The sequence below is a fragment of the Prionailurus viverrinus genome, chromosome A3, assembly GCF_022837055.1.
Source record: "Prionailurus viverrinus isolate Anna chromosome A3, UM_Priviv_1.0, whole genome shotgun sequence".
NCBI classification, from domain to species: Eukaryota; Metazoa; Chordata; class Mammalia; order Carnivora; family Felidae; genus Prionailurus; species Prionailurus viverrinus.
The window spans coordinates 108,558,471-108,578,666 of record NC_062563.1 but is presented as its reverse complement, the minus strand read 5'-3'; the positions used below and the strand labels follow the sequence as shown (position 1 = coordinate 108,578,666).

General features: G+C 42.1%; 1 protein-coding gene across 5 annotated transcripts in view; it reads right to left on the bottom strand.

Annotated features, from left to right (window-relative positions):
* The window catches only part of THUMPD2 (THUMP domain containing 2), a 40,009-nt gene continuing 19,813 nt past the window's right edge, over positions 1-20,196 (bottom strand). The window contains exons 7-13 of one of the 5 annotated variants that reach the window (XM_047853521.1): positions 16,580-16,651; positions 15,951-16,065; positions 8,356-8,464; positions 5,278-5,390; positions 2,315-2,382; positions 554-625; positions 1-465 (exon numbers count right to left, since the gene is read on the bottom strand). In XM_047853521.1, coding sequence (XP_047709477.1) covers positions 427-465; positions 554-625; positions 2,315-2,382; positions 5,278-5,390; positions 8,356-8,464; positions 15,951-16,065; positions 16,580-16,651 — 588 coding nt within the window. In that variant the 3' untranslated portion in view covers positions 1-426. Of the gene's footprint in view, positions 466-553; positions 626-1,512; positions 1,565-2,314; positions 2,383-4,109; positions 5,391-8,355; positions 8,465-11,923; positions 12,021-15,943; positions 16,066-16,579; positions 16,652-20,196 lie in introns of those variants that run through there. The other 4 variants (XM_047853519.1, XM_047853522.1, XM_047853520.1 and 1 more) reach the window with 4 other exon arrangements.

Sequence of the window (20,196 nt, the reverse complement as noted above, 5' to 3'; positions counted from 1 at the left end):
TCAAAATACACATTAAAAAAAAAATTCCTCTGAGTTCAACATGGGCAGTTTAGGTCCCAGGGTCACCTAGTGCCCCGTGGTCAAGCCCTCAGGGGCCAGCCAAGAGTTCTTTCTGAAAGGAGAAGAATTACTTGCATGGGAGAGCTTGGCTTTGCTCCAAAAGCTAAGAGGCGACAGCTATGCTTCCCCTATTAGGACTTGCTGCAGGCTCTGCACAGCGGCCAGGTGGGTCACAGGCTTTCTGAGCACGGGGTCATAAGGACAAGTATGCAGAGCTGCTCGCAGGGGGCCTGGGCCAGCTGGAGAGCTCCCTCCCTTGCGCGAGGCTCCATTAAAAGTAAATGAGTCAGAGCAGCAAACCCGAGGGTGACATCGATTGCCTTCTGTTGCCAAGGAATTCCGCGAGGCCTCCGTGCTTCTTTCTCCTTAATGGCACGAATCGTTGCAGTTCCTACAAAGGAAGAACTATTGCTTTTGTTTGGCCATTTTGGCAGGAAGGGGGAGCCCCGGGAGGATGGCATCTTGGCCCTCCATTAACAGACGCCAAGCTTACCCCCATGCTGTGGAAGCCATTGTGGGGTTTCTGCATTTGCTGAGGGCACCGTTCCAGGCACAGAGGCAGGATCTGGGGAAATTACCACATAATTTCTCACTGAGAAAACTGAAGCATGCAGAAGAGAACTTCCACAGCCCTACCACCACCACATCCGCCCCCCTCCCAGCATCTGCTCCCACTTACAGTCTGTTCTACAATGCGTGCTTCTGTAATAGGCATTAACTCAAATATTATTGCTAGGTGGGGGATGATGTCACTATAATGGGGAAATTGGGTCGGTTCCTAAGTGATGTTTCCCCCATTAATATTTTGTGCCATCAGATAAGAGCAGCTGAATGTGGAGACACCAGTGGAATGAGCTGAATGAGCAAACTGCCAAAGAATCAGGTACTTTACGTGAGCCCTTTTCACTGCATCTTCTTATTGGGGCCGTTGGGCTACAGGTTCCATCTTGGAAGTGCTTACTGTGTACATATCTGCTTCTACCCTTCCTTCTGCCAAATTCTATCAAGCTGCCTTTGCCTTCTTGGAAAGGCGAAATCCTTTATTTACTGATGTACAGTTGACCCTTGAACAACAGGGGTTCGAACAGCAGGGGTCCACTTTTACGTGACAGCAAAAGCCACAAGGCATTTATTTACAACTGCCCACCTCGGTCTCCTTGGGAGCAAATCAAAGGCGAAGGGTACAGAGGTCATGGCTGCTGCCCTCTGAGTATTTGGTGAGGCCATCGAGGCCATCAGCAGACCCCAGGGGCCCAGGACCAGGCAAGGCTGCCGGTCCCCCGTGTGCTGACAGGGTGGCTGGGCAAAGGGCCCCGGCTGGTGGGCAGGAGGCTGGGCTGAAGCAGAAGACCATTTCCGGAAGGCGGGGAGAATGCTGCAGGAGCTTAGCCTGGGACGTCTCACCTTGGTCCTCCTGGCTCCTGGCTCCTGGCTCCAGGACTGGGGCCTCTGCTGGGCCAGGTGCAGACCCCTCCCTGCGGGACAGTCACAGGGTGGAGGACACCTGCAGGGAGACGGGGCAGCTGTACTGTACTTGGCCAGTGTCGCTACCCACAGGCCTGCCCTCTGGCTGCTGCTGCTGAGCCAAGGCCACCAGGCTTCGACCCTCTGCTGCCACTGCACTTGACCTGCTCACCCAACCAGCCTATACTTTGTTTTCAATAAACACACCTACAGTGCTGCAAATGTGTTTTCTCTTATGACTTTCTGAATAACGTTTCTTCTCTCTAGCTTATATTCATATACGAATCCAGTGTATAATACACACAAAAAAATATATGGTAATCAGTTATTTATGTTATCGGTAAGGCTTCAGTTCAACAGTAGACTATTAGTAGTTAAGTTGTGGAGGACTTGGAAGAAATTACATGTGGATTTTTGACTGTGTGTGGGTCAGGGCCCCCTAACCCCTGTGTTGTTCAAGGGTCAACTTTATTAGGAATGTAACATGTTCTTTTAAACTATGTTAATTGGTGTTTTTGTTGGTATGCAATTTCCAAAGTTGGACAGGTTTGAAATGGTCTGCCCCATATTTCTTCCGTGAATTCTGTTATTTTTAGTGCATGAATTTGAGAATAAGAAATTTTCAGGAGCACATTTATCACGTTATTGCAGAAATGCCTGTGTGCCGCCTTCCCACTCGTAACCATGGAGAAATTATTCATGCTCTTATCGAACGCTAATTCCCCCATGTGTGGAATGTATTCCAACCCCCTTTTCAAGGACACTGCTCCAGCATTTATCCTTTTCCTACCTCATGAATTTCTTGCCTTTCTCGGAGCAGTCTCTTCAATATGAAAAACATGTTGCTGCTTCTCCCATCTTAAAAAAAAAAGAAAAGTCTTGATTCCACATCCCTAACCCACCTACTAACTCCATTCTTCGCTCCCTTTTCAGCAAACTAGTTGCAAGAGTTGTTTGTACTCATTACCTCCAGCTCTTCCCCTATTTTCTCTTAATTCCAACCCAGGGTGACTTTGCTCCTTCCACACTCCACCAAAACTCCCATTGCTAAATCCAAGGGTCAATTTCCAGTATCTTATCTAGCAGTACTTAATAGGTCACTTCCTCCTCCAGACCTTTGCTCATTTGCCTTCCAGGCAACCACTCCTTTTCCTCCTGCCTCACTGGTTATTCCTTGTCAGTCTCCCTTGCAGACCCCTTCCCTTCTCCTGACCTCTTAGTGTTGGAGGAACCCCTGTTCTTCCTTCTCCTCCATTTAGTCCTTCAGCGATCCCATCCAGTTGCATGGCACCAATATGCTGAAAATTCCCAAATTTATATCTCCAGGGCAGAACTTTAAGAACTTTGGACTCTTGTATTCAATTGCCTACTCAACACCCCCCACTGGGATATTTAATGCGCATCTCAAAAGTCAGCAAGTCTAAAAATGAGCTTCTGCCTTCTCACACCCAACCTGCCCCCTCTGCAGCCTTTCCCCATCAGTTGATGGAAACTGCACTGTTCAGGTTGCTTGGCCAAATATCTTAGAGCCACTCCTGTCTCCTCTCCACCTATCACACCACACATCAAACACATCCGCAGATCCTGCTGGTTTAAGAACCAAAATATATTCAGTATCTAGCTGCCTCTTACTGCGTCTACTGCCACAGCCCTGGGGCAAGTGACCATTTTCTCTTGTCTGGATTATTGCAAAAAACTCCCAATGGGTCTACTTTCACCTTTGCCTGTCCACAATACAGTTGTCACAGTGATTCTGTAAAATGTAGGTTAGATTTCTACTTGTTCAAACCCCTCCAATAGTTTTAAGTCAAAGTCAGTCCTGCTAGAAGTCTTTAAGACCCCCTTTGGTCTAACCAGCCTGGTACCACCACCTGCCACTCACGTATCTCCAACCTCTCCTTCTCCCCCTCATTCACTCTGCTCGGGCTAAATTTCCTCTCTGCCGCTCCTCAAATACATCAGGCAGGCTCTTGTTTTACGGCCTTTGCAACTGGCTGTTCCATGTGCCTGGTACACTCTTCCATGTCCTTCAAGTATTTGCTCAACTCCCATATTCTCAACGAGGCTTGAGCTATTTAAAAATGGAAGGCACTTCTATCCCCATCCTCCTGTGTTTCCCAAACCTTTGCTCTACTTTCATTCCCCCAAACCCACACATATCACCTTCTAAGCCATCAAATAAATTATTATGTCTACTGTTTCTTCCCTGTCTCCCCTACTAGAGTGTTGTCCTCTGAGGGCAAGTATCTCTGGTTCACAGATGTGAACAATGCCTTGGCAGATAATAGCTGTGCAATAAATATTTGTTGTATGAGTATGTGATAGGCTAGGTCCTGCTGGGGTTACTGTGAATTGCTTTCAGATCAGTAAGGTAGTAACTAAGTAAATTTCATTTATCACAGGTGCTCCACTAGCCCCAGATTGATTGGTGGGCCTAGCTTGATACTGGGCCAAGGTTACATGCCACACCCTAGCTGGAAAAGAAGTTTTCTGCTTCTGCTTTGGAGAGGTGGGATGCACAAGGTGAGAAATTGCCTAAACATGGAAAGGTTGTTCAAACAGTACTAAAGCCGCCAAGAACCCAAGTGACTACTTTATTGAAAAAAAAAAATGAAAACCATATTTGCATCAACTTTCTATTAAGAAGATTTTCTTCTCAAGTTGTAAACACAAGGAACGCATTTCATTTAAATAAGAGAGAGGTGACATTTAAAAACATTTATTAATGTTTTTAGAAAAAGAGCAAACTTTATTTTCTATCATGTTGGAGGATACTGGCTGGATTCTTATTGCTATTATTCCCATTAATGTTTTACATTATAAAATGGGACATATAAAAGGGACATATGGGACATATAAAAGGTATTGCAAATAAAAATTATTTTCATTCCAATGGAGAAGAAAATTACCGGCTTAAAAATCAAGTTTAATATCAAAAGAAGTAACACATCAAAGTTTCCACATTTAAAAAACTTTGATAGTTGGGGGCGCCTGAGTGGCTCAGTCAGTTAGGCATCCAACTTCGGCTCAGGTCACGATCTCACGGTTGGTGAGTGCCCCGCATCGGGCTCCGTGCTGTCAACTCAGAGCCTGGAGCCTGCTTTGGATTCTGTGTCTCCCTCGCTCTCTGTCTCTCAAAAATAAATAGAAATGTTAAAAAAAAATTTTTTTTTTAAAACCCTGATAGTTAAAATATCAACCTTGTGATGAGTGCAATATACTTTATGTGAACCTCTGAAAATTTGTGTTCCAAGTTGCAGCTCCTTCTCAGAAACTGCAGGCGGGGCACAACTCCTCACATTCCAACAGAATTCATAGTTTGAGAGTTCTTTAGTAGGAGTATTCATTCACCGGTCTTTGGCAACTTTCAGCTCTTTCCAGGATGAAGCTGCAACTCGTCCAGCAGCCATGCCTCCTGACCCCAGGGGAGTCTGCTTCCCTGGAACTCTGTGGCCCCATCAAGATCCTATGACAACTACCTTCGCGGCTGTACGGCTGGCTGACACGCGAGGACTCCAACCGGCTTGCAGTAGCGAGGCTGCTAGAGTCCCAAAGAGTGCAACTTCCTATATTTGCATATGAATGCATCTGTTCTCCCAAGGCTAACTTTGTGGCATTCCACTGGCACTAAAGAGCCAAAGGGTGGTGTTTTGTCTAAGCACTCCTGGCTACTGGCTTCGAAAGAAGATGACCCTGTCTCTGATGTGCCAGTTTTTCCTCCAGGCTTCAAGCACTTTTCGATTGAAGGTTCACCTGTGTGGCTGCCCTCGGAATTCAAAGGGATGCTGCTCTGTTTGCCATCTTTAAGGCGCCTGTGGTGCTCTTCGCTAAGCAACAATACAATGGCTCCGCCAACGTGAAGCACCCTGTGACAAAAAAAAATGGTAATTGGTATGAGTACTTCTTTCTTTTTAGACAACAAACAATCCCACTTTATTTAAAATATTTGGGGTTTTTAATTTGAAATTTAATTTTATCTATTTAAACACAAGGATTTTGATAATTAGGTAGTATCTTCCATAATGCATATTCATTATAGTAATTATGGAATCATGAGCACAAATCTGCTTTAATTATCTATTTTTACTCTACTTAAAAGGCAAGCCTCAAAGTAATTCATAGTCACATTCTAATAAGTGATTGTACAAAGGAAAAGGCGGATGAAAGAATCCTATAGAATCAGCATACACTAGGCTGATGGCAGAAGAAAAGCACCGGAAAGAGTGAGGACGTGGACAAAGGAATGACAACGGGGAAGCTCAGAAAGGGAAAAGGGGAGGCCTCAGAATGTCAGCCTGTTGAGGAGAATTGCTCAATCACTTGACCAAATTCTGCAGAGCACTTCTGTGTGGAAAAAGTGATGCCCAACCACAGTCCTCGGAGTTGCTAAAGAGATTACTGAAAGCGGGAGAGAGGCGAGTGGAGAGTTACAGAGGCTGGCGATGCCACCCTCCAGGCAAGTACGAGGTCCCCTGGGAACACAGGAGCTGGGTCCCAAATGTGCACCATGAGTTAAGGACAAGCGGGACCAAGCCAGGCCAAGTGACAGCGAGGGGCTGGAGCGAGGCAGGGAGCTGGAGGCAGAAAAGCAGCAGAAAGGAAGAAGTGAGGAGGAGGAGGCACTGAAAGAAATTCAGCGTGAGGGTGAATCAGAGGGGTGGGAGGAGGAGGGAGGAAAAGAGGGCTGTCTGGAATATGCTGAGGGACCTCAGGAACAGGGCAACGTGAGCTCCAATCCACAGTTGGATATACAGCCTGGAGGCGATGAGACCAGGGCTCCAGGTAGAGATTTCGGAGCTGTCAATAGCACACGGTAGATATAGCTGTGATGGTGAATGACATCACCTGGGGAGGCAGGTTAGCGTGAGAAGAGAAAAAGGGCCCAGGAACAGAGGCTTCACAGTTAAGGAAGGAGAGAGGAGGGACGGGCCATGGAACAAAATCCTGGGAGAAAGTCTGGACAACAGTGATGGCATGGAAGTGAAAGGTGCACACTTTCAGGACGGGAATGGTCTCCACAGCGTCTAATGCTACAGGATGAACGGGTGACTAGGATTACAAGAGGTCCTCAGTGAACCTGGGGACAGCAATCCTAGTTGAGGACACGAGAAAATGCTGGTCTGCCAGAATCGAAGGGGGACTGGAAGGTGAGGAAGCAGAGATGTCAAGTGTAGACTCTTCTTTCAGTAAGTTTGGTTGTATAGGTAAGGAGACAAGGTGACAGCTAGAGGGTCAAGAGTTAAAGGGAATCTCCCCCACACCCAACAAAGATATCAGGAGCTTAAGTAGCTTTCCCTCATCTAAAAAATCAGTGAATCAAGACAAGTTTGTCTCCGAACTCCACTATATCAGGCTCCACTGCCTATATAAAACCTCCAACTATAAAAACTGAAAAATCAAACCATAAAGGCTGTGGGCAGGTGTCAAGGAAGCGTGGTCATAGGAGTTCCTTATGTTCAAATACATACACTTTTCAACTGATCCTACTGAGGCATTGAAATTATGGGGGGAATCTTGAATATCTTCTGGGAAGTTTCAGGTTAAATATTAGTCACTGCTTACACATATTAGTATTTCACTATGAGTTGACTTAATAGTGTGGCTGGTGAATTACCTACTGGGCACAAAGGCTGCGGTTATTAACACAGGCTGCAGGACAGAATCACCTTGGGAGTGGTTAAGAAATACACCCACGTTCTACTCTAGACCCATTAAACTGGAGAGGTGGAGAATGAGCATCACTGTTTTTCAAAAGCCCCTGAAATGATTTTAATATGAAGTCAGGGTTGCAAAATCTGCTTGAGGGGAAGGTGTTATCAGGCAGAAGGGAGTGCAGGCCTGAATTATAGGTGGTGCCCAGAAAGAGATCTCAGGTTAGGTAACCGTGTGATAGGGGAAGTTGCTTAGAAATAAGATAATCCAAAAAAAGTGTGGAGCATCCAGTTCACCAGATGGAGGTGAGACGGTTCTTAGTTGGACTTAGACTTCATGTCAAGTCTTCATATAAAGTTAAGTCTTTAATTTTCCCTACAGAATGTCAGCCTTGACACTGAATTTTCTCCATCCAAAACCCATGGCTCATTTTTTCTATTGGTGACATTATTTATATACAGGTTCTTGACCATTTACATTGTCTTGCTCTATCAAATGTCCAACTGAGACAATTTAATGAATTGACTTCTTGGTCATATCTATTTATTCCTCCATGTGTTCTAGGTTCTCTCCTTTACCAGCTTAAATGATCAGAAAAATATATATTCAGGCTTCACTGTTTGAACTTCTCAAAGAAATACTTTCCCTGAATTATATTCCCTGAGGCCAACCTTAGACACCCTGACATGAATAACACCTCTAAATTTTCATTTTACAATCAGCAGTGTTGTAGCCTCTCTATGATACTGAATGCTCCTCATGTGAATTTTGTTGTGGGGTTTAGTAGCTGTGATCTTGAGAAAGTTCATCTTTCCGGGTCTCAGTTTCTCATCTGTAAAGTGTGGCCGATTAACACATTAGGAGGCAGGGTTTTGGTGAGGTTTATAATATGTAAATTACCTACCTCAGTAATTAAAATATAGGTCACTAATCTAGATACTCGAATTTTAGCCAATAATGAAAACTCAGTACCTTTTTTGGAATAAAACTTAATATAGTATAAGATGATACAGAATAACTATTTCAATGATAACCTTCTGATTTGAAACCTTAGAAAATTTAAGTACAAAAACTCTGGGAAATTACTAAAATGCAATCAAATCTTAGCTGAAGAACTAGGATATATTTCAGTTAAATGACCAATAACTCAAAAATCATGAAAATAAACTCAAAATTTACCTCTCCATTTCTTGTAGAATGCTTTTGATGTCTTCCCCTAACTTAAACTTTTTCCCAAATGGAATGTCAGAAATAATAACATCGACACTTTCTGAAGGCAATGGCAAGTCTGAAACACAAAAACCAGAGAAACCCGTTACATTAAGTTCAAATATTTACAACCTAAATATGAGAAAACTGAAGTATGGAGAATTATTTTTGCATATTAAGTACAATTTAGGGTTGCTAACATTGTCTCCAAGAAATTATAAGTTCCTGAAAGGCTTTTCAACTAAAAAATAAATGATAAAGTTATTAGATTCTGTTCTTTGAAAATTGGTTTTTCTGTTACGATAAAATACGACATAAGTTAAGCAAAATCTTAAATTAATCAGAAAATTGAATTCTCTAAACATATTACATGAATACAAAGTTGCCAGACCCCAGAAGAAACACATTAAATTGTCTAGAAAAAACTTTTACAAATTATATGCTTTCATTTCCTTCTTCACACTTACATATAAAATTTTGCATGTGTATATCTGTGTGTTTTTAAAAGGGAGATGATCTTAGCTTTCGCTGAAATTTTAAAGGAGACCCAAAGGTTAAGAACATTGACATAAATCCTAAGGCTAGAGAAAAGGCTAAAAAACGAATAATCAACAAAATGAACATTATTACTAAACAAAATTAAATGTAGTATTTGATTACTGAATCTGAATTTTTTTCTCATCTTTACATTTCTCAGAAATTAGCTTCCCAGGTCATACACATAATCTTAACTTCCACATTTTCTGAGTGTACTTTTCACTTTCTACTTATTTTACTTCCCACCCATCATGTAAATTAGTTGTATATTCATAAGGTAGATGTCCCAATTTTCGTTTTTTGAATAGCATTTAACTCTGTGAGAACAGAATACAATTCAAATAACCTTTGCTCTTCTAAATACCATATACATTTTTGTTGGCTGGAAATTTAAAAACAAAACAAAAAATCCCATTATCGGGGAAAGTCTAAGGAACACTTGATGATCTTTCCTAGTTCTAACCCTTACTTGAGATTAGTAGAAAAAATAATAGGTCGTCAGAAAAAAAGTCTCAGGATAATATTCTCTTAAAGCTAGACATGAATTCTTTTTTTTTCCAGGTCATATTTTAGCTTCATGCACTTAGTTTTAGGATGTTGCTACAGGACACGTACATTTAAATACCGTTTCTATACTTTATGCAGGGCTACTCAAGGTAAATGTACAGTGAAGGCAATCATGGTTATCAGATGTTTTATACCGGAGAAACCATGCAGTAGTTGGCTCTAGAGTTTGAGTCCACATCTTTCTTTTGCATTCATATACACATACACACACACACACACACACACACACACACACACACACACACAAGCTGCCCAGTTTGGTCAGGTTTGGTAACATTTTTTTTTCTTCTGTCAGTCTCTATTTTTATTTGCAACTTTCCTACTCTGTATTATATAATTTGCTAAACTGCTTTAAATAATTTTAGAAGTTGAAGGAATAAACTTAAATGGAATAATTTTTTTTCAAAAAGTTCTAGAACTAAGCGATGCTATCTTACAATAGAGCATAAAGCAAGTTTTTGCTGATGTGTTTGAGAGCGCGGGCAGGCCCTGCTATTAGACGGTTTGCATCTGGCTCTGCCACTAACCAGCAGTGGGACTTCGGGAAATGACTGCTTTAGTTTCCTCGTCTGTAAAGTGAGGTAAGGGTACCTATCTCAGGGTCCTAACAAGTGAGGTCACTTATGGAAAGCACTCAGGACAGTGCCTGGCACCCAGTGAGCACTCGATGACTGTGGTGATTATGTACAATGTCCTCTCTGGGTGTACAGGCAGATGACGGCCAGGTGGAGACCGGCGGGCCAGAATCCCTCAAAGCAGCTCTGCAGAATCCTTCTCACGGCTCCTCAAATGCCCAGCAGGGCCACCGCTTCCAGGTGGGCCTCTTTCCTGCTCTTCCTCCAGCTGCGGTTCTCAAGGCTGCAGCCATCCCTCCTGCGCAGCATCCCCAGGGGACACCGGCAGCATCAGAATCTCCTGGGAACCATAAGTGCAAAGTCTCGCTCCCTTCATCCCAAACCTACTATGTAGTGCGTATCAGAACTGACTGGAGGGTTGGTAGAACACAGACTGTTGGCCTTACCTCCTGAGTTTCTGATGAGGAAACTCCTGAAATCATGAACACCTGACCCATAATTTTCAACACATTAAATCTTTTCAATTATTAAATGCCTTGAACGGCCTGTGAACAAAGAGTTTGCTTGTAGCTAAGGAGATAAGATTCTGAAATAGAAACATAGCTCAAAACAAATATATAAAACTCATCCCTTTTGTACGACTCTGCAGGATGACTCAAGAACATGAAAAAAATGTAAAATACTGGTATATCCTGAACAAAAGAACTGCTCTATTTCTCCCTCTTGCCAGAAGAAAAATGGGTAAGAACTGCTTAAAACTCAGAATTATGGCTCTAATATATTTTCTTCCAATAGGTTTTAAGAGCCTTCAGGATATCTTTTTGTGCCTTCATTTATTTTAAAGTTTATTTAGTTATTTGTTTTGAGAAAGACAAAGACAGTGTGAATGGGAGAGGGGCTAAAAGAGAGGGAGAGAGAGAATCCCAAGCAGGCTACACAGCCAGTGCAAAGCCTGATGTGGAGCCCGACATGAGGCCCGAACTCATGAGACCATGAGATTATGACCTGAGCCGAAACCAAGAGCTGGATGCTTAACCGACTGAGCCACCCAGGTGCCCCTATTTATTTATTTTTAAATGTTTATTTTGAGAGACAGCAAATGTGCACAGAGAAGGGGCAGAGAGAGAGGCAGGGAGACAGAGGATCTGAAGCAGGCTCTGCGCTGACAGCAGAGAGCCCGATCCGAGCCAAAGTTGGATGCTCAACCAACTGAGCCACCCAGGTACCCCTATGGATTTTCTTTTCGAAGCATCTGATAACCCTGAAACAAAACTGGCAACATTTAACTGTCTGCAAAGGTCTTCTACTAATGGAACCAACAAATTAATAGCTATAGCTTCATTTTGTTTATGTACATAAGAAAACTTGGTATTGAAGATGAGCAAAATTAATTTAGAATAGTCATTTGATCTAAATGAAAAGTCATGCTTTCCAGAGTGATAGTTAAATGCGTTTTCTTTAGCTGCATTTGATAAATGGCTGTCTTTGGGCTCTGTCCCCTTAAAATACCTGCAATGTTTTGGAATAAATGCTACACACTTCTATACACAGATCTGTTTCATTTGGTCAGTGATATCACCATGGCCCTCCCAGCGGATGATAAATGTCAACAAACATTTTACTTGAGATATGTGTTCATCAGCTTTCTTACAAAATGGCAACTCTGTATTCACTTTCTCATTAAACATATGCTTTTAAGAACTGATTAATGCTGAAAAAGTTTGTTTCAGAATACAAGTGTTGCCAAACAATAAGAAAGGATACCATACAATAAACTGTAAGGCCACTGTACCAAAGAAAACACTCAATCACTCAATATGGTAGGCTTCTTATGCCCTATTTCAACATACTTTACATACACCTAACTCATCACTTCCCACATTTCCTTCTGATTTCCCAAACACAGAGCCTGGCAGCTTCATGAATCTTGCAAAATTCGGCACAGGCACAAGACATGTGGATGGAACACCAGGGCCCAGGCCAGCAAGGGCAGGAGAGGAATTAGAGAAAAACACACTGATATGAAAGAAAATGCAGCCACTACATTACGGGCAGCTTGTGGGTGTACTGAAAAAGCATGCCTTATTCCTACAAGGGTGGAAATGAATAACACCTAAGAACAAAGCACAGTTGTTGGCAATAAGCTTGTTATAAATTCTCACTGAAGTAATGTGTGACAGGCTATAGAATGTCTAACTGAAAGGAGTGAAAACATTCCTTTTCTCACCTGTCAACAATTTTGTCATTTTAATTAATTTATATACGTGTTTCTTTTGCTCAAATTTGTATATATTACAGCTCTCCATCTTATCCTAGGAATGTATATGTAACTATAGATTAACAGAAAACAAAGCCTAGCCAATGACTAATTAGTTCCTAAGATAGCCTGCAACATAATACTCATTTGGTTCCAAATTTTCGTAAGTAAAACTTAGGAATAAACACATGCAATTCCTGCATATTAAAGGATCATCTCTTTTTATACTAGTAGAAAGTTGTAAGGTGAAAGTTACTAAAAAGGTAGAAAAGATATAGTCATTAAAGCTCACAAAGAGAACAAAGATAGTGATTCTGCAGAAACAAATCACAACGGGAATATTACTAACTTCCCAGACATCTCCATGTTTACAGAGGTCCTTAATCATGCTGCGTGTTAGGCAATGTGCTCTGTGTGCTTATGTGATAAATCCTCACCACAGGGTCTATGACGCAGGGATTACCTTCAGACTCTAGATGATAAAATACAGAGGTCCAGGATATTGCTGAAGGCCACAGAGTAAAGAAACAATGGTGGAGCCAGGATTTATACTTGGTCTGTTTGATTCTGAAGTCTTTACATGCTCTTACTTACTATAGTAAAAAGATGTGAAATCCTCACACCTGTGAACGTCGAACAATTCATGGGTCTCCCCACTCTAAGTTGTGTTTATGATTAAAGCTTTGAAACGTAAAACCAAATTAGCGAAGAAAAATAAACACTTGGATCCAGCTACAATTCCACCTCTCAAGCAGAGATGTGTTATGAAGGGCGAATTATTAGTTAATATTGGCCCCTTTGCACACAAGATATATACGGTTCCCTCTAGACTGAAATTTAACATTAAAAGGTTAGGATGATGAAACAATTTAAAATAGATGGTTTATTCTTTCCTCCAGAGTGTTACCCTGAAAACAATTAATTTGCAAAAGAAAAATCTACAAATGACGTAATGTGAAAAATATTTTATCTCACTAGTAATTAAGGACAAGTAAGTCTGAAAAATGTATCAAATTTGCAGTTTAAAAAAACTGCAATAAAATGATAATACCTCGTCTTGACAATGGTTTAGGGAAATGTGCACTTACAGCAGCAGCTGGCGTGGAGAAACCACACACAACTTCTATTCCCAAGTGCTTTCCCTTCTCTATTTATCCTCATTCCTGAGGTGATCTCCTGGATTTAAACGTTACTATGCTGCTGATGCCTCACCTCTCCCCTAAACTCCAGATCTGGGGGTGGGGCTACTAACCTGACATCTTCTCCCCTAGGTGCCTAGTGATCACGTGGAATTTAAACAGGTTCCAAAACTCCAACTGGTTCCCCAGCAGTTTTCCCCAACTCCGAGGGTGGCCACCCCACCCTCCAGCTGCTTAGGTCGTCACTCTTGTTCTTTCACATGCCACATTCAATCCAACAACACATCCTGCTCACTCCACCTTCAAAAATTGTGTATCTGACCTCTTCTCAACACCCCCACGAATAGCACTTTGGGCCAAGCCACCATCATTTCTTACCAGATTATCGCACTAGCCTGTACTTAGTTTCTTTGTTTCCTGTTTCCATCCTGTACTTAGTTTCTTTGTTTCCTGTTTTCCATCCTCCCTGCTGTAGTCTATTCTTGACGTGGCAGTTAGACTGATCCTTCCAAAAACTACAATTTATTTGACTCCTTGGTGCCATAGAGAACGTTGTTTTTAACACTTTTATTATTATTTTTAAGACAACTGTGCCTTTTGCTTGTTTTTAAAGTGAAATCTTGTGGGAAAAGCCCCCCACATGAAAACAGATAAAAATGGAGTTGTGGCGGAGGACAGACAGACAGCTCAGTACTTCCTTCCCAACGCGCCCGAGGCTCAGGAGATAGTAAAGGGTTTGAAAAACCACCGCACTGCAACAACTGATGAAGCCAGTCCAGTCCTCTTGCAAGTACCCCCCTCCCCCAAATAGCTTTCTGAAAGAAATTAGAGTTCATGAAAGCTGATTTCGGCCTCCTCACCCCTTAGTTTCCTCTGGAAACCTGCGTCTTATCCCATTAAAAACCTCGACAGAAAGGTTGAAAAAACAGTCGTTGGCAGCAAACGACTCTGAGATCTCAATCAACAATATACCATCTTGTTGGGATGAGCATTGGGTGTTGTATGTAAGCAATGAATCACCGGAATCCACCCCCAAAACCAAGAGCACACTGTACACATTGTATGTCAGCCAATTTGACAATAAATTATATTTTAAAAAATTAAAAAAAAATAAAAAAAACCCAAACCCCAATACACCTTCTCCTCTGGGGCTGCTTTACTATGTTTTTACCCATAGTTACCCTAATATCTTCTTCTTGATACTCTATTATTCCTCCACTACATTAAAAAATTTCTTTAAAAAAATTTTTTTTAATGTTTATTTATTTCTGAGACAGAGAGAGACAGAGCATGAGTTGGGGAGGGGCAGAGAGAGAGGGAGATACAGAATCAGAAGCAGGCTCCAGGCTCTGAGCCGTCAGCACAGAGCCCGACGTGCAGCTTGAACTCACAGAACACAAGATCATGACCTGAGCCGAAGTCAGATGCTCAAGCGACTGAGCCACCCAGGCACCCCCACATTAAAAAATTTCTAAACAATTATTTTGTTCCTCCAGATTATAGGTTTAACACTGGGACCATCTACTAAGAGAATGCCATTTTCTTAGTTGGGAATTAAATGTGCTCGTTTCTAAGGGAGAAAGATGTACTAGGGGAAGGGGAGAAAATAAGGAATGTTAAGCCTTATCTAAAATGGTCTAAACACCATTTTAGATGGATGGGTCTTAGGGAAATATTATTTTGATTGGACTCAGTAGAGTTGATTCCTAGTCTGTTTGTCACTGCTGATTCCCCAACACTGCTGATTTCCCCTCTACCTCACAGGGTGACCAACTATCCTGGTTTGCCCCAGACTTGCCTAGTTTTAGCCCTGGAAGTATTGGTTTAGCAGACAGGGATGGCTGGTTACCTCATTCCTATATACCACAGGACTACTGTCCAATGTGAGGCAAGAGAAAGATAAGATAATTCAGAACATTTCAGTTTATCTGAAAGAAATCCAAAGAAGGTGATGATGATGATGATGATTCTGTCCTCTTTATTTTATCCCTATATTAAGTGGTCTGTGGTTATGATATGAGAACAGTTCACATACAACAAACACATCTTAAAAAGGCACTTGTGGGCCACCTGGTTAAGTGTCCAACTCTGGCTCAGGTCATGATCTCGTGGTTTGTGGTTTGGATCCCTGCATTGGGCTCTGTGCTGATGGCTCAGAGCCTGGAGCCTGCTTTGGATTCTGTGTCTCCCTCTCTCTCTGCCCTTCCTCTGATCGTACTCTGTCTCTCTTTCTCTCAAAATCAAGTAAACATTAAAAAAAAAAAGGGCCTTTCACTTAAATGCTTAGGGATACTATATAAATGTTGGTACTAATAACCTTTTGAAAAATAAGTTATAATTATAGTATTGGAAATCAACCAAGTATTAGCCCCAAAGAATTCAACATATGGAAACATTTACATATGGAAAGTGAATTTTGTTTAATATTATGATTCTAAGTATATTTACATATGTTCATTTCCCCAAATGTTTGCATTTTTTATATCTTACCTATAACAGAAACTTGAAGTAACTCAATTTTATTCTTAAGGCCTGCAGCTTTCAGATTGTCATATGCACCTAGTAACTGTGAGTCACTGACATCAGCACCCACATAATATACATCCTATGAGGAAAGAAATTCATATTTTAAGTATAAATAAGACTATCAGACATTTTACATAGTTAAGAAAACCTACTTGCTTTTTCTCAAATAAATGAAAATGAATTTAATAGATTTCTTAATTCAGGTTAAAACAAATTTGTAGTATTTCTTTAAAATGATATTCAATAGTAAAAAATTAGAAGTTTTTGTTAATTTTTAGAAACTATTAGTATATCTTCCAGTAACAAATGCCTAAAGAATTTGGGGATTATCATAATCTGCCATGACTAGTTATTGAAATTGCTCACATTTTCCTAAATTCCCTAAAATACAATTTCCTAAATAGTTGTTTAAGAAATGAAACAGTGATTTAATTAACCCTTCATAATCCATTTTGACAATAGTACATAGCAACTCATGTAGTCAAAACTAATACTCCTGAATAGACAATCTACTTATAAATAACTGGTCAGTGAAAATACATATAATGATTAAAGTAAACATACTGCTTGATTTACCAAACGTGAGTACTTACGGGCCATTCTTTAGCAGCTTCCAAAAGTATTGTTCCGAGTCCACACATTGGATCTAAAACAAATGCACCAGCCTGTAGACAGAAATCTGATTTGTTATTATTCAGTCTATCATAATATATATTATAAAAGAAACCTAAAACTTGAGGAATCAACATTTCAAGAGCAGAGATTCCTTTTTACACTTTATTAGGAATTTCAGGTGGTCAAAGCCACAAGGTAGGTGTATGCTCCACATGTATGAAGATTAGGAAGGTCACTGGTGTGGCCAAAGCACAGTGAGTGAGATGGAAAATGTGGTGTTCACATTAGAGATAGGCTATTCCGTCAAGATGGACTGGGTTATGGGGCGCCCGGGTGGCTCAGTCGTTTAAGCGTCGCGACTTCAGCTCAGGTCATGATCTTGCGGTCTGTAGGTTTGAGCCCCGTGTCAGGCTCTGTGCAGAAGGCTCAGAGACTGGAGCCTGATTCACATTCTGTGTCTCTCTCTCTCTCTGCCCCTGCCCCACTCACATTCTGTCTCTCTCTCTCAAAAATAAATAAATATATATATAAAAAAAAGATGGACTGGGTTATGCTGCATGTAGTAACAATCCCCAAATCTCAGAGGTTTAAAACAACACATAGCTAATGCTACATCTCCACAGAAGGACATCTGGGGCTTCTGGAAGCCAAACTCATGAAGTGGTCACCATCCAGAGCACTGCCATCAGAGGGGAAAAAGAAGCATGACAAATTGTGTACTTTCCTAAAGGTGCCATCTAGAAATGAGACACATTACTTCCACCAACACTTAACGGGCTAAAGCATGTCAGTCACATGACACACGCAGTTTGAAGGGGCGAAGAAAGTGTAATCCTACTTGTGCCTGGGAAAACAGGAAATTTGGAGAAAAAACTAATTTTTTCCCGTTCTGGGGGAGGGATGTCTCATTACGTCACATCTTGTAGGTACCGTAAGGATTCTGGTTGCCTTCTGAAGAATGGGAAATGACTGGAAGGATCTGAGCAGAGGAGTAACAGGACATTACACTTCAAAGGGCTCACTCTGGCTGCTCTGCTGAGAATGGACCAGAGAAGGGTAAGAGTGTTAAAAGGGAGGCTAGTTAGGGGACACCAGCAAGAGATGATGGTGACTTGAATTAAGAGTGGTATTGGTACAAGTGATGAGAAGTGGTTACATTCTAGATATATTTTAAAGGTGGAGCCAATGGGATGGACTGGATGTGGAATGTTAAAGAATGACAATAGTTGGAAATGACTAAAGGTTTTGACCTGAGCAACTGGAAGAATGGACTTCCCTGTTACTGAGATGGGAAGAGATGGGGAGGAGAAGCTTTGAAGGAGACAGGAGTACGGTTCCGGACAGGTTAAATTTTGAGATGCCTCTTAGAGCAAGTACGGATGTCAAGTGATTTGTTGAACATATGGGTCTGGAGTTCAGGGGAGAGGTTCAGGCTACAGACATGAAGTTGGGAACACTCTGTGTTAGTCATAAACGATATTTAAAGCATCAGAACTACATGAGTCATCGAGAATGTGAGAGAAGTTAAAAAAGAAAAGTCTATGGGTTGGACCCTGGTGATCTCCTAAGTATAGATGTTGGTAGATGAAGATTCAGCCTTGCATACTGACAGCAGCACATACTGATGTAGGAGGAGAGCCAGAGCGGTGTTCCAAAAAAAGTGGAGAAACATGTTTCAACAAGGAGAGTGATGACAGTATCAAAGTGCTAGCAGGTAAGTGTGATGAGCAGTGTCAGTGGCGTGTTGGTGATGACAGCCTGACGGAAGCGGGCACAGGAGACAGGGGATGGGAGGAAGTGGCGACACCAAATATGGACAACTATTTTTAAGAGTTTTTCTGTAAAGGGAAGCAGAGAAGGAGCATGTGGGTTCAGGAAAGGGCTATTTTCTTAAATTACAAGATACTAAATCAAGTATATGTGCTGATGGGCATGCGCAGCAGAGAGAAAGTCCTCGAGTGGGCACGAGGCGATGGAGTCCGGTCCCTAAGCACTGGAGTGAAACAAGGACAGCTCCCTTGTTGTGATGGCGATGAGGCAAAGCATGTGGGTGCAGGTTCCAGCATGCTGGTAGATTCGGCGAGGAGAACCCGCTGACGTTCTCTGCTGATTCCAGTATTTAAGTCAAATAAGGAGCAGGAGAGTGAAAAGCGTGGGCAAGGAAATGACTGTCATGGTAGAACGCAGAATCCAAGCCGTGAAGCAGCGATGAGGACGGGTGAGGAGCGATGGAGGGTGGTGAGGGCAAATGACTAACCCCCTGCGGGGGCTAAGGAACTGTGTGGCAGGACACCAGAGGAGCTGAACGGGAAGGAGGAAGGGGCTAAGAGCAGGATTCTTGAAATTGAGATTCAGCCTCTGGGCACGATGAGGTACAGGATCTGAGCAGGGCAGATCGTCAGAGGTAGGGAAGCCAAGAGACTAAAGGGTCAGGTTACAGAGCGGATTCTGACACCATAAAGAACTATGACAGGCATAGTGGCCCATACTCTGTTAGAAATGATAGAAGAGAGGTCTGCCTACGACTGGGATAACTTCCCGGCACGTGCTTCAAAGGCACAGAGAGGTTCTGGGCAGAAGAGCAGAGAGGCTCAAGCAGGACACCTACCACCTCCAGGCCCTTGGTCCCTTGATAGGTCTATAGAGGAAGCAGAGCCCTCAATGGACAGCCAGGTTTCGGTCAGAGCCAGAGGACACCTAATGGAAAGAAGCACAATGTCGTTCAGGAGAGGGAAAGCTCCAGCAGGAAATTCTAAGGAGAGTATCCTATGGATGCCCCCACGAAGGGGCGGCAAGTAGAAAGAATTTAGTTAAAATTTAGTCAAAAATAACAATGGTATGAGAACTAATTTTTATTAAGATCTTGATATGTGTCAAACACTGTGCTCTTCCCCTCTCCAACATGGTCCTCGCTGAATGAGGTAACCTGACTTTAGTATCTATAAATGTCTTCACGTTATCATAGGACCTTGTCTTGCTGTGACATTTGGGTACACAGGCAGAAGCAGACAAGTATTTCTGTATGCTTATATTAATAACTAAAACTTACAGAACTTGGTTTTCCTTATTAGGATTTTTTTTTTTGTTTTATTTATTTATTTTGAGAGAGAAAGCACAAGTGGGGAAGGGGCAGCGAGAGAGAGGGAATCCCAAGCAGGCTCTACATTGCCAGCTCAGACCCTGATGTGGGGCTTAAACCCACAAACCACGAGATCATGACCTGAGCTGAAATCAAGAGTTGGACGCTTAATTGACTGAGCCACCCAGGGGCCCCTTCCTTTTGAGGATATGTAGGAAGGAGGACAGTGTGTGGTAAACATGAAAAATATCTAACATCCTCATGTTTAGATCCCACTGCTAACAGCACTGGCTTACCCAAGGTTGAGCTGTCTACGCACTGCTCTGGGTACCATGCTCCCTAGAGGGGACTGGATCAAGGCTGAGTACTGGGATCGTTTACACTGTGGGTCTTGACTAAACTCCTCCAAAACAACTGTGCTGTGCAACTTCTTACATGTTTTAACATTCCGATGCTGGTGGTCACATTTAGAGAAACATTCCTTACTCTCGGTTCTGGCAAGGCAAACTGACAGTA